This window comes from Phocoena phocoena, chromosome 6, assembly GCF_963924675.1.
Source record: "Phocoena phocoena chromosome 6, mPhoPho1.1, whole genome shotgun sequence".
NCBI lineage: Eukaryota > Metazoa > Chordata > Mammalia > Artiodactyla > Phocoenidae > Phocoena > Phocoena phocoena.
The window spans coordinates 10068330-10080484 of NC_089224.1; the positions used below are offsets into that span (position 1 = coordinate 10068330).

At 55.1% G+C, this 12155-nt stretch overlaps 1 protein-coding gene across 1 annotated transcript in view; it reads left to right on the forward strand.

Moving 5' to 3' along the window:
* The window catches only part of KIF13B (kinesin family member 13B), a 198479-nt gene extending 187511 nt beyond the window's left edge, over positions 1-10968 (forward strand). Inside the window, exons 40-43 of the mRNA XM_065879262.1 lie at positions 2543-2605; positions 6227-6520; positions 6683-7109; positions 10682-10968. Of these exons, the coding sequence (XP_065735334.1) occupies positions 2543-2605; positions 6227-6520; positions 6683-7109; positions 10682-10968 (1071 nt within the window). The remainder of the gene's footprint in view (positions 1-2542; positions 2606-6226; positions 6521-6682; positions 7110-10681) is intronic.
* Positions 10969-12155: the final 1187 nt, after the last annotated feature.

The window sequence follows — 12155 nt, forward strand, 5'->3', positions numbered from 1 at the left end:
TCCTTTTCCAAACATTTACTGGATTTTTTAAATCACTCTGAATCATAAAGAAAAGTATCAATTATGTTTCCATGCTCCATTCAGGAGGACAAGAATCTTAGAAAGTCTTTCATCCTGGGTGGCTATAGTTCCATTCTTGGTGGGATTTTTACGCCTTAAGGGAGAATGTTTCACACCAATCTTGTCGGTTTTAAATAAGATCTAACTGAAGAATGTAAGTATTTTGGAGTTCCAGCTTAACAAACTTTTTTCTTTCCTTACTGAGAATTACGCTCTGAACACCTTTCCGTTCGTGGGGGACTTCAGACACTATGGGGAAAATACAAATAAAGGGAGTAGGCCGTGCACTGAAGGACTGTAAGACAGGGTGAAGGGTACGTGCTTGAAGTGGAGAACCCCTGAAAGGGAGCGGGGAGCACGGGGCAGGTGCCGGAGGGTGGGAGGGAGTGGTGAGCCCGGCGGGGGGCGGGGGGTCCGTGGCGTTGCCGCCAGCGGGCGTCCTCCCTCATTCTGTGCTGTTGCCTGCTCACACCGGCTCTCTTAAACACACGTCTGATCCTCGCTCTCCCTGGCCTTCAACCCCGAGGAATTCCCCAGTGTTTGCAGGGTAGAGTACGTCTTCCTTTCCTTTATCCCTAGGTCCTCCCATCTGTTTAGCTGGATCTCCTACCATCTCCTATTTAATCGCCTCTCCTCTGTGCTTTTGCCCAAATCCTGTTGCTGGTCCCTCACCTCTACAAAATTAATCCCTTCTAGCACTTTTCTCCCAAAGGCAGTCCCAGGGCGTAACTGGTTGTAGCGGTACCTTTGCTGAAACGCGATTGTTTGGTGTGTGAACACAGCAGGTCGACACCTACCCTCAGTGGGCCATCTTGTTGCAGGTGGGCTCTTCTCCCTTCAATTAAGAGTCTGGGCTGCCAAGTAGGAAGCAAGACTTTGGCCGTCAGCCTTCGTGCCTGCAGACTGTCTGGGGAGTCGTGACAGCAGAGGCCCCTGGGCCCCCAGATGCACCAGGGACCTGGGAGGGCCTGGAGTGCTCAGGGCCAGAGGAAGGGACCTGGAGGGATCTCCGGGCAACTTAGATTAGATAGTAGATCAGTGAGCCAGCAAGAGAAGAGACACGTGTAACTCCATGGTAACAAACTCCGACACCCAATTTTGACTCCTTCTGTGAGACAGGACTGCGGGTACGTGTTCATTTTGCCAGGACGGAGCCCTCTTAGAGGCGAGGTCCAGACTTGTGTGTCGGAGCAGGCAGGCCTGGGAAGGGGCCAGACGTTGGTTGAGAGAATAAAGGCGGATGTGGTGGACCCTGGGCTTCTTCGAGATGACTGCGTCTACTCTGTGCCCTTCCCCACCTGCTGTAGTGAACTCAGCAGCTACCAACTCCTTCATGGTTACCAGCTCCTCCTTTGAGGTCTGTTTTCCTTATCCTGGGGCTTGTTTTTGTTTTTCTTTATTTTTGGCTGCGTTGGGTCTTCGTTGCTGCGTGCGGGCTTTCTCTAGTTGTGGCGAGCAGGGGCTACTCTTTGTTGTGGTGCACGGGCTTCTCATTGCGGTGGCTTCTCTTGTTTTCGGACATGGGCTCCAGAGCAGAGGCTCAGTAGCTGTGGCACGTGGGCTCAGTAGTTGTGGCTTGCGGGCTCTAGAGCGCAGGCTCAGTAGTTGTGGCACGCGGGCTTAGTTCCTCCGCAGCACGTGGGATCTTCCCAGGGCTCGAACCCATGACCCCTGCCTTGGCAGGCAGGTTCTTAACCACTGTGCCGCCAGGGAAGCCCCCTAGTTTTTGTCTTTTTTTTTTACTCTCTCTTTTTGTAAATGTTCCTTGAACCACGTGTCCATAAGCAGCCTGCTCCGTTCTTGTGATGTCACTTGTGCCCATTAACTCAGGCTCTCGTCACTCACCCCTGCTCTGTTGCTGGAGCCTGTGATTGGCCCGCCTCACTCTTGCACTGTTTCTCCAGCCAGCCTGCCTTCTGCCAGCAGGTCGGTCTTCATGTCCTGCCCTCTCTGCCCAGGCGTTGCAGGGGTCCTTACCATTGCCCAGGAGCTTTAGTTCAGACCCCAGAGCCTCTGTCCACATCCCTGCCCTGCTGTGCCTCGTGCTCCAGCCACACTGGCTTCTGTCCTCCTTGCTTCCTGTGACGACACTGCCTGTGATCCTCTCGACCAGGAGTTTCCCGGGCCAGTGAAGTCCTGTAACGCTTGTATGTAGAGACGCAGCCCTTGGCTAACGTGTGCCGTGCGAGAGTGGAGAGAGCACACCATACACCTTACTATCTTCAGCACGTGTCTGGTGTTGCCAGCTGGGCACGAGCAGCTGGCTGAGTCCCTGGCTTCTCATGTTTCCTCTGCAGCGTCCCGACCCCAGCCCCGGGCAGGCCTGCTAGGCAGTGACTTGTTAGAATTCCTGAAAGTTGTAAGAGTTCGCTTTGTGTGGTTCATCCTGACAGCCCTCCTGTCTGTTCAGTTGAAATCTTCTCTGGTTATTCTGTTCTGCTTCCCCTGATCCCTGTGTCCACCTGTTCCCTTGTTTCCTCAGCCCGTGCCTCGAATCATGGTGCAGTCAGCCCTCCCAGATGCCGGGACGCCCAGGATGGTGGAGGTAAGTGAGTCGGGCCTGGTGGCGCCTTTGCTGGTGGCTGCCCCACATACCGTGGGTGGCCCCGATGCTATAATTGTTGAGACCACACCTGTGGTTTTTTATTTTAGCATTCCCGTTTTGATAATGAACTGTAATATAGGTCACCGTCTTCTCCCTCTACATTTTGCTTGTTACACTTTTCTGTTTTCAACTTGTTAATCATAGGATTGCTAAACTTTTAGGTGCTTGACTGCTAATGTAGTCTGTGGCTTTAATAGCCCACTGCTAGGTAGAGGCGATTTCTATAAACAGAACAATCTCCTTATTCCAAGTGTTGACTAAATTCTCAGTTTTACATTTCATTCTGATTCATGATATCAGCGTGAAAAGACTGATATGCTAAGCTGGGGAGAAAACAGTCTCTTATGATCTCCCACAGATGAACAGCACTTCTGATCTTATGAATAGCAAATCTCTTTTCTCCCACTGTGTGTTCATCCTCTTAGGAAATGCGGTATCATCATAGGGAAATTTTATTTATTAAAACAATAGTAAAAGAGGCCAAATAATTCGAAAGAAAATTTAGACGTTCAAGAATTTACTACTTTCTGAACAGCCCTTTGCAATGCAGGACATCCTTGGTGTTCACGAATTTAACTGAAGACAGAGCTGTGACACCCAACGCCCCCCCTCCCCCCCCAGCCCCCTATGAGTTGGGCTTACCATTTCTCGGAGGCAGGACTGGGGTCCCAAGGCCGGTGGGGCAGAATGAGACGGAGTCCCTCGCGTAAGGGCGCTGCCTTGCATGCTCTGCGCAGCTTTGCTGTACATCCCGCTGGCTCGCTCAGCATCCCGCTGGCTCACTCGCATCCAGGCTTTCTGGCAGCCTTAGGAATGTCAGTGGCAAAGTGTAACCCAAAGACGCAGGGAGGTTCTCATTCACATAGCAGCTCCAGTCGAGTGGGAGCGGCCGCCGCAGCGCCGAAGCGGAAGGATCTGAGCCGCGCTCGGTCAGCAGGAAAGAACGGGGGTTATCTGGGCTCGCCTTTTGCCGCCTCCCATCACCTTTTTCTTGTCGCTGTGGATGTGACCTCTGATCCCTGGCTTTTCACTTACTGGAGCCTTTGGGTGAATCCTTTAGCCTGTCTGGGCCGTGTTGTAAAGCGAGTACTTTCTGGCCCACATCAGAGGATCCAGTAGCGCTGATGGGGGAACAGCAAGGAGCTCTAGGGCACTGTTGCAGGACTGTCCCCCTCCGGACGGGCCCAGCTGCCCTTAGCAGACAGCAGATTTGGCAATGGTGGGTTGGACCCTGGAGAGTGGGGAACACAGGCTATTTAAGGGCCATAGTTATTGTTCAGATTCTAGACTGTTGTAATTTTGTTTGCGTATTCTTCCCTGCCCAGTCAGTGATATTAAAACTAAAATAGAAAAGAGTAAATAAAATATGTACAAGTTGCAAAAGAAAAATGATTGAAGGATTGCCTAATCTTTTAGAGTATTTATACTGGTGACAGTTATTGATCTATTGGATTTAGTAAATTTTGCAGCCCAGAGATCCATCACAAAAATGGGTTGTTAATCTCAAGAGGTACTGTTAATTTTGTACCCTGAGAGTGTGCCTTGTGGGGGAAGGAGGGCCTCTGGAGACAGGAATATAAATGACAATTCACGTGAAAATGCACGATTTATCAAATTGCTGAGTTAAGCCAAGTAACTGTAAGAGACTTATAGATCTCAGCTGTTTCCCAGTTCAAATAAATCCTGTATTTCAAATGGAAAATGGCCATTCTCGTACTATAAATAATCTTTCTGTAAATATTGAAAACACATTTCTTTTTCTGAGCAGCACCCCTCTCGCCCCCCAACCCACTCCCCACTCTGTCTCCCGTTCCCTGTCATTGTGCACTGGGAATAGAAAGATAGTCCGCCACCTTCTCCCAATGGCTTAAGTTATCAAGGCAAGACACCTTTAGAGCGCGCCAGAAACCGCAGAGCTCGGCGCAGCCGCGACTGTCGTCTTCCCCAGGCGATGGGGCTCTGCGCGTCTCTGCAGGCTCCCTCGGACCCGGTGACGTGAGGCGGAGAGGCCAGCGTGGCTCTGGCCTCGCTCAGGCCCTGCTCGCCAGGCTGGCTGCTCCTCGGCCTGAGTCTCCCGGGACCAGAGGGACCATCTGTGACATGGGACCAGCCTTGAGCAGCAGCTTGAAAGACGGCCTCTCAGAGGAAGGGCACAGCCTGCAGGCAGCCTCTGTTCCTCTTCTTCCCCCTGCCTCCCCGCCCGCAGGCCCCAGGGTTGTTGCTTCCTGCCCGAGCTGGTGGAGCTGTGCCCTGGCACTTCCAGATCCTCCAGTGAGACCATCATTTCAGTTTTGCAGGAGGAAAGTGCTCTTCTGGCCTCCGGCAATGCTGTCAGTCTCCCCGTGGAGCTGGTATTGGGCAGGGGGATCCGTTCACACGGGGGCAAGAGTTCTGAGCCTGAGTGCAGGGAAGTGGGAGGCGCTGGGAGGTGTGCGCCTGCTGTGTGCCACGCTCTGTGTGAGGGCCTGGTCTGCCTACCTTGTACCGCATCGCCGAGGTGGCCGCCCCGTATGCGTTCCCACCACCAAGCGATTCTCGGACACCAGCTGTGTGTCCTACAGTTAACTCGGCTTCTGACCCCATCTACTTGGAGACAGTGTCAGATGCCACAGGTTGAGGGCTCAGCCCCACAAGACTGTCCCCGCTTCAGATGCCAAGTCCAGTGTGCTCCAGATCAGAGGGTGCCATGACCCCTTCCTCAGGTTGAATGAATTTGCTAGAGTGACTCACAGAACTCAGAGAAACATTTTATTTACTAGATTATCCATTTATTATAAAAGGTTGTAACACAGGAACAGCCAGCTGGGAGAGATGCGTAGGGGAAGAGTGGGGAGCTTCCACGCTCCCTGGGCACAGCGCTGTCCCCAGATTGCCACGCGTTCACCAACCCAGAAGCTCTCCAAACCCTGTCCTTTTGGGTTTTTACGGAGGCCTCATTGTGTAGGCATGGTTGATTCAATCATTGGCCATTGGTGATCGGTTCAGCCTTCAGTCGCTGCCCAGAGGTCAGGGGTGGGATGGAAAGTTCGAATCCTCTAGTCACATGGTTGTTCCCCCTGGCAACCAGCCCCCTTCCTTGGGGGCTTTCCAAAAGTCATCCCCGTAACAAACTCCGACGTGGTTGAAAGGGCCTCGTTATGAGTATCAAGAAGCCCTTATTGTTATTGCCACGTAGGAAACCCCAAGGGTTTTGGGAGTTCTGTGCCCGAAAACGAGACTAGGACCAAATATGGAACTCTGACTAGAAATGACGCCATCACAGGCGGCTGTTAAGATCTGCAATTTACGGAAAGGAGAGGCGATGAGGGGCACCCGTGGCGTCTCGCTTAGCCCTCAGTCGCCGCAGGGGCAGCGCCAGCGTGGAGCCTACTCGGCCTGCGCATCTGGTTCATGGGGGTCGCACGGCAGAACAGGGGAGCTGAGGTGGGAACCGGGTCCGCCCTGCTGCACGGCTGCGCTTGTCCCACCGTTGGAGCTGTCATGTCCCCGCTGACAACAGCATTGGTCTCCAGGCTTTGGGGAGCGGACGCCTAACTGTGAATTCTCCTCTCCTTGCTCCAGGCTCAGCGAGAGAGCGCGGGGCTGTGCGTGGCCTCCGACGTGCCCGTGGCCTTGCCGGCCGCCCCCTCGCCCAAGACCTACGACGGGCCCCCGAGACCCGCGCCCACCTCCCCGGCCCCTGAGGGCGCGGATGGGCCGCCCAGCCCCCTGAGCGAGGCGTCCAGCGGCTACTTCTCGCACAGTGTCTCCACTGCCACCCTGTCGGACGCCTGCGGCCCCGGCATGGATACCGTGGCATTGCCCTCTCCTGGCCCCGGCCCGGCCACCCCCGAACCCGAGCCCCCGGCCGCGCCCGTCACGTCCCGCGCCCCTCCCGGCCCGGCGGAGCGAATGGCGCAGGGAGATGGCGCGGCCGCGGCCCCTGTCGGGGCTGCAGCGGTGAAGCGGGACGAGGCGGCAGGCCCCCCTGCGCCTGACCGGCGGGGCAGGAGTGACCCTGCCGCCGCCCCCCAGAAGGCGGAGAGCCCCCAGCCCCAGGCGAAGCCGGCCGCTGGCCCAGGGCCCGACGTCTCCAGGCCGCCGGCGCCTGCTGACCCTCGGTGCCAGCCACCCACTCCGGCCCCTCCCTTCAGGATCCAGAAGGTGCGGACCTCGGAGCTGAAGTCATTCACACGCATGCTTGGCGGGGACCCTGGTGGCCCCTCGGGGAGCGAGGAGGATCCGCTGGCCTCAGGGGGCCCGGGTGACGGCAGCGCTGGGGCAGAGGCCCCGGGAAAGCTGGAAGTCTCCTCGGATTCTGAAGAAGCCAGTGAGGTCCCAGAGTGGCTCAGAGAGGGAGAATATGTGACCGTGGGCACCACCAAGACGGGCATCGTGAGATACGTGGGGCCCACTGACTTCCAGGAGGGCACGTGGGTCGGAGTGGAGCTAGACTTACCTTCAGGTTAGTGCTGCTGCTTTGGGACAGGTTCCGGGTCCCGGGGCGACTCACCATGCCCCCCCCGTGGTTGGCCCTGCCCCACACTGCCCAGCGCCTGCTGTGTGCCCTTGGGCACATCGTTCACGTCTCTGAGCCCCTGGGTCGCCACTTTCCAAAATGAAGAATTTTGTCTAGATAAGAGATTCCTAAGCGTTTTCAGAGTCAGATTCTCTTTTTTTAACCTGCAGAAATTTCTCAGAAACCAAAGACTTTAATTGAAAGCTACTCTTAATTTGGTGAATTTAAATCCTGATTTTTCTTTTTTAGTCACAGAAGCGTCTGCATTTCAATTGTCACAGCAGCTCTGTCTGCTGTGCTTGCTCAGGTTACAAAAACCAATGCCCATGTGGAGCTTCAGATGCCTCAGGTGTTCCTAAGACACCCCAAGGCTCCTGGTCCCCCAGGGGGAGGACAGAAGACGAGGTGATTGAAGAGCCTCGTGGGCTCACCAGTCTCTTAAGTCTCCTTATAGAATGGCCTACCTCCAAGCCAAGAGATCATCATTTCAGAAAAACTGAGGGCAGGACTTAAGGAAACATGTACTTTGTCGTGCCATTCATTCATTCATTTATTTATTTTTATTTATCTATTTTTGAACGTGTCCAGTCTTCGTTGCTGCACGCGGCCTTTCTCTAGTTGTGGCGAGTGGGGGCTACTTTTCGTTGCGGTGCACAGGCTTCTGATTGCGGTGGCTTCTCTTGTTGCAGAGCATGGGCTCTAGGCGCATGGGCTTCAGTAGTTACAGTGCGTGGGGTCAGTAGTTGTGGTGCACGGGCTTAGTTGCTTCGCGGCATGTGGGATCTTCCCGGACCAGGACTGGAACCCGTGTCCCCTGCATTGGCAGGCGGATTCTTAACCACTGCCCGACCAGGGAAGTCCCCAATTTTTCTTTTTTTTCTTTTTTATTTTTTTGCGGTACGCGGGCCTCTCACTGTTGTGGCCTCTCCTGCTGCGGAGCACAGGCTCAGCGGCCATGGCTCACAGGCTCAGCCACTCCGCGGCATGTGGGATCCTCCCGGACCAGGGCACGAACCTGTGTCCCCTGCATCAGCAGGCGGACTCTCAACCACTGCGCCACCAGGGAAGCCCCCCAATTTTTTTTCTTAAATTGAGGTATAGTTGATTTACAGTATTAGCTTCCAGTGTATGGCACAGTGATTCAAAATTTATAGAGATTGCACTCCATTTAAAGTTATTATAAAACACTGGCTGTATTCCCTGTACCGTATAATATGTCCTTGTAGCCTATGTATTTTATACATAGTGGTCTGCACCTCTTAACCCCCTACCTCTGTCTTGCTCCTCCTGCTTTCCCTCTCTCCGACTGGTAACCATTGGTTTGTTCTCTATATTTGTGAGTCTGCTTCTGTTTTGTTACATTCATTCATTTGCTTTGTTTTTTAGATTCCACATGTAAGTGATAACATACATTATTTGTCTTTCTCTGACTTACTTCACTTAGCATAATTCTCTCTAGTTTCATCCATGTTGTAGCAAATGGCCTGCAGATTCTTTTTGACTTAAACAGCTTTATTGTGATGCAATTTACATACTAAAAAATCCACCTGTTTAAAGTGTACAATTCAGTGGTTCTTAGTATATTTCCAGAGTTGTACACCCTAATTTTAGAATGGGTTTATTACCCCAAAAAGAAGCTGCATGTCAGTTAGCAAGACACTACCCACCCCCCCAAGCCCCAGGTAACCATTAATCTACTTTTTTGCCTAAGTTGATATAAAAGGTCCTAATCTGGACTTTCACATAAATGGAGCCATAAATACCCGGCCTCTTGTGACTATTTCACTTTCCGAGTTTCCCGGGCTGAGCCAGCTGTGGTCTGTGTCAGGGATGCCCTGACGCGTTCGTTGTTCATCCACTTGTCAGTTGATGGACGTTTGGGTTGCTTCCACTTTTTGGCCGTTGTGAGTAAGGCTGCGGGGAACACTTGTGTGTGAAGTTTTTGCGTGGACACACTCATTTCTCTTGAGGAGATATGGCGGGAGTTCACTCTGTGTCTAGCATGCTGAGCTTGGCCGGCCTGATTGCCTTTCTCCCTCCCACCAGCGTGTCCCAGGGTGGGGCAGCTGCTCCCTGAGCTGAGGCTTGGAGGCTGTGGAGACGGGTTTTAGCAGAGCTTGTGTGGCCTGCTGGGTGTCGCCAGTGAGGAGCTGTCCTTTGGTCCAGCAGAGTGAGGGTTGCGGGAGGGGCCTCAGTGAACCCCAGGCCACAGTGACTGTCTCTCAGCCCCTAGGCTCAGCTGTGAAATCACTGTCTTTAAAAATAATTTTGGCCAAGAATGTCATAAAATGGAAGAGGTAGAAGACTAGTGCAGCACAGGCTGGAATATTTTTTAAATTCCATTTCTGCTGAAATGCAAAGGGGAATTGGGAAAGACATCTCTCTCTGTAATTGAGCTCAAGAATTAAAGGGGGATTAGCGAACAGACGAATTCATCCAGCAAATAAATACTAAGCACCTACCGCGTTCCAGTCCCTGTCCTGGATTTTGAGGACACCTTGGTGAGCAAAACAAAGTTCTGGTTTCCCTGGACTTACGTTTTAGAGGGAAGAGAATTGCCAAGTAAACAAACAAAACGTGATAGTAGTGAGTGCTATGAGGAGAGCAGGGAGAGCGCGTGCTCCCGAGGAACCAGAGTTCTGGCAGGAGGGGCACTGGGCGTGCGGGGTGGATGCCTGGTAGAGAAGAGCAGTCAGGGGGCCACCTCGGGCTGGACACGCAGCCAAGAGGCAGCAGGGTTCTCGGAGGGCAGGCTGGGTGGACGAGCCCCCAAGGGACAGGGCAGGGCCTCACACAGGCCCCCGCCTTTGAGGGGGAGGCAGGAAGGGAGAGTGAGAGGTCACCTATGAGATACATCGAGAGGCGGACCGAGTGACTCCTGCTGACCTTGAGAGGAGCTGGTGGAGGGTGGGCCTGTTTGAGAGGGAGGAAGAGAGGAGGCAGGCTGTGGGGTGCAGGCCGTGAGTGTGGACAGTTCATGAGTGCTTTGCTGCAGAGATCACGTTCCCCAGCAACCCATCACCATGGGCGGCGGACACTGAGGGATCAGCTCCCCCCAACCCCCCCCAGTGCTGACCTTCACCTTAAAGCATTTTTTGTTTGCTTTTACCAAGGAGGCATCTTCTCCGCATCTTGACACACCAGGCGTGACATCTCACTAGCTACAGTTTGGTAATTTGCCAGTTTCCATCTAATAGATTTAGGGAAAAAATAATCGTTCCACTCACGACATCCATCCTAGGTTTGCATCTTGACTGTCCAGACTGACAGCGGTTGGTGCCGAGGGCGGGGCGAGTGGACGGGCTCTGCCTTGGTGGCACGTGGGCGTCAGAAGTGACAGGCCCTGGCCGTGCTGGAGGCCACCGGGATCTGTCTGCAGTGACCACCTCTGCTGCTCGGGAGGCACTGCCCCGGCCCCGCTCCTTCAACGGGGACCGGCTGCGCGGGCCTGGGAGCACAGGGGTCCCACGGGCCGGGGAGCCACCTCCACGTCTTCCTTCCTTTCTTCCTTCCCACAGGTAAGAACGATGGCTCCATCGGCGGGAAGCAGTACTTCAAGTGCAACCCCGGCTACGGGCTGCTGGTGAGGCCGGGCCGCGTGCGCAGGGCGGCGTGCGCGGGGCGGCGGCGCAGCGCGGGGCTCCGGCCGCAAGGCGCCCCCGAGACCCGTAGGAGTGGCGCGCTCTCTGGCTCTGCCACCAACCTGGCCTCGCTGACGGCGGCGCTGGCCAAGGCCGAGGGCGCGGCGGGGCGGGCCGAGCGCGCCCCCGGGAACCCGGAGAACCGCAAGTCCTGGGCCAGCTGAGCGGCGGGGTGGCCGCCTCCCGTCCTTCCTGGGCGACGGACAGAGGGCGCGGGGCCCCTCCGAGCCTTTGCGGGGACAACCCCGGGCGGGCCCTCTAGCCCCTCTCCGTGGGGACAGGCCGGGAATGCTCTCTGCACGTCGCGGGGCTGGTGACCTCTCCCTGTTTCTCCCTCTCCCCAGAGAGTGAGGCAGCGTCGCAGCTGGGCCGCGGGTGGAAGGTTCTAGGAGCCCAGCGTGGTCCCGGATTGTGGAGAGCAGGGTTCCACCGTCTTCCTGGGCCTGGGGCCGCCGCGACTGCGGCCGCTGTTGCTCTTTTTTCTGTGCTGGTGATGCCGTTAACCTCTTAATTTAAAGCATAACCGTTACTCGTGCCTTTCCCTCCCGTGGAGACGGCGCCCCGCACCCCCGTAGCCCCCAGCACCTCTCCCCACCTCAGGTGCCTGGGGCCCTGGGCCTGCCCCCTCCTGCCTTTCCCTCTTCCTTTCCACGGGGTTTCTTAGAGGTTTCTTTGTGGGTCTTTTAGGGTCTTTATACCCAGAAAGTTTTTTCTCTTTGCCATTTATTCCCTTAACAGAGTTCTTGGCATATATTTATTATATTTATTTTTTCAAAATCTGAAATTGTTCGCGAGCCACAATCATTCTCCGGATGTGAGTGCCCAGGGCCTGCCTTGCGCCGCCCGCCTCTGTGGCCACGTGGGAGCTGCCAGCCTCCTGCCTCTGGTGGGGGTTCCCGGAGGACGCTGCCCCTCCTTGTGTCCTTTATCGCAGATACACAAGTGGCCTTACTCTAAGCTGACAGTGAAAACCTGGAGAATTTTGTTGTGCTTCTGTGGCCAATGACAAAGTCGGTCAGAGGCATCGTGGCCTTGGTGCGGTTTTGGTTCTGGGAGGGTCCTTAGACCAGCTTAGCTCCGTGGCGGTTTTGTGCCTTGACGCCTGCCCAGCCTGGGGCTGCAGCCCAGCAGGCGGAGGGAGAGCTGCCCACCCCGCTGCCGGCGGGGTTTATCCCAGGGAGCCTCGCAGAGCCACGGGCGAGGCTGGCCCGGATGGCGCTGGGGATGGTGTGAATCATCCCAGAGCATCGCCTGGCCCCGCTGGGACAGCCCTAGTCCAGAGCCCTTTCTCCACCGGTGCCTTTGGTATTACCAGGGTGGTGGCCCAGTGACCTGGTGCCCCAGGTCTGTG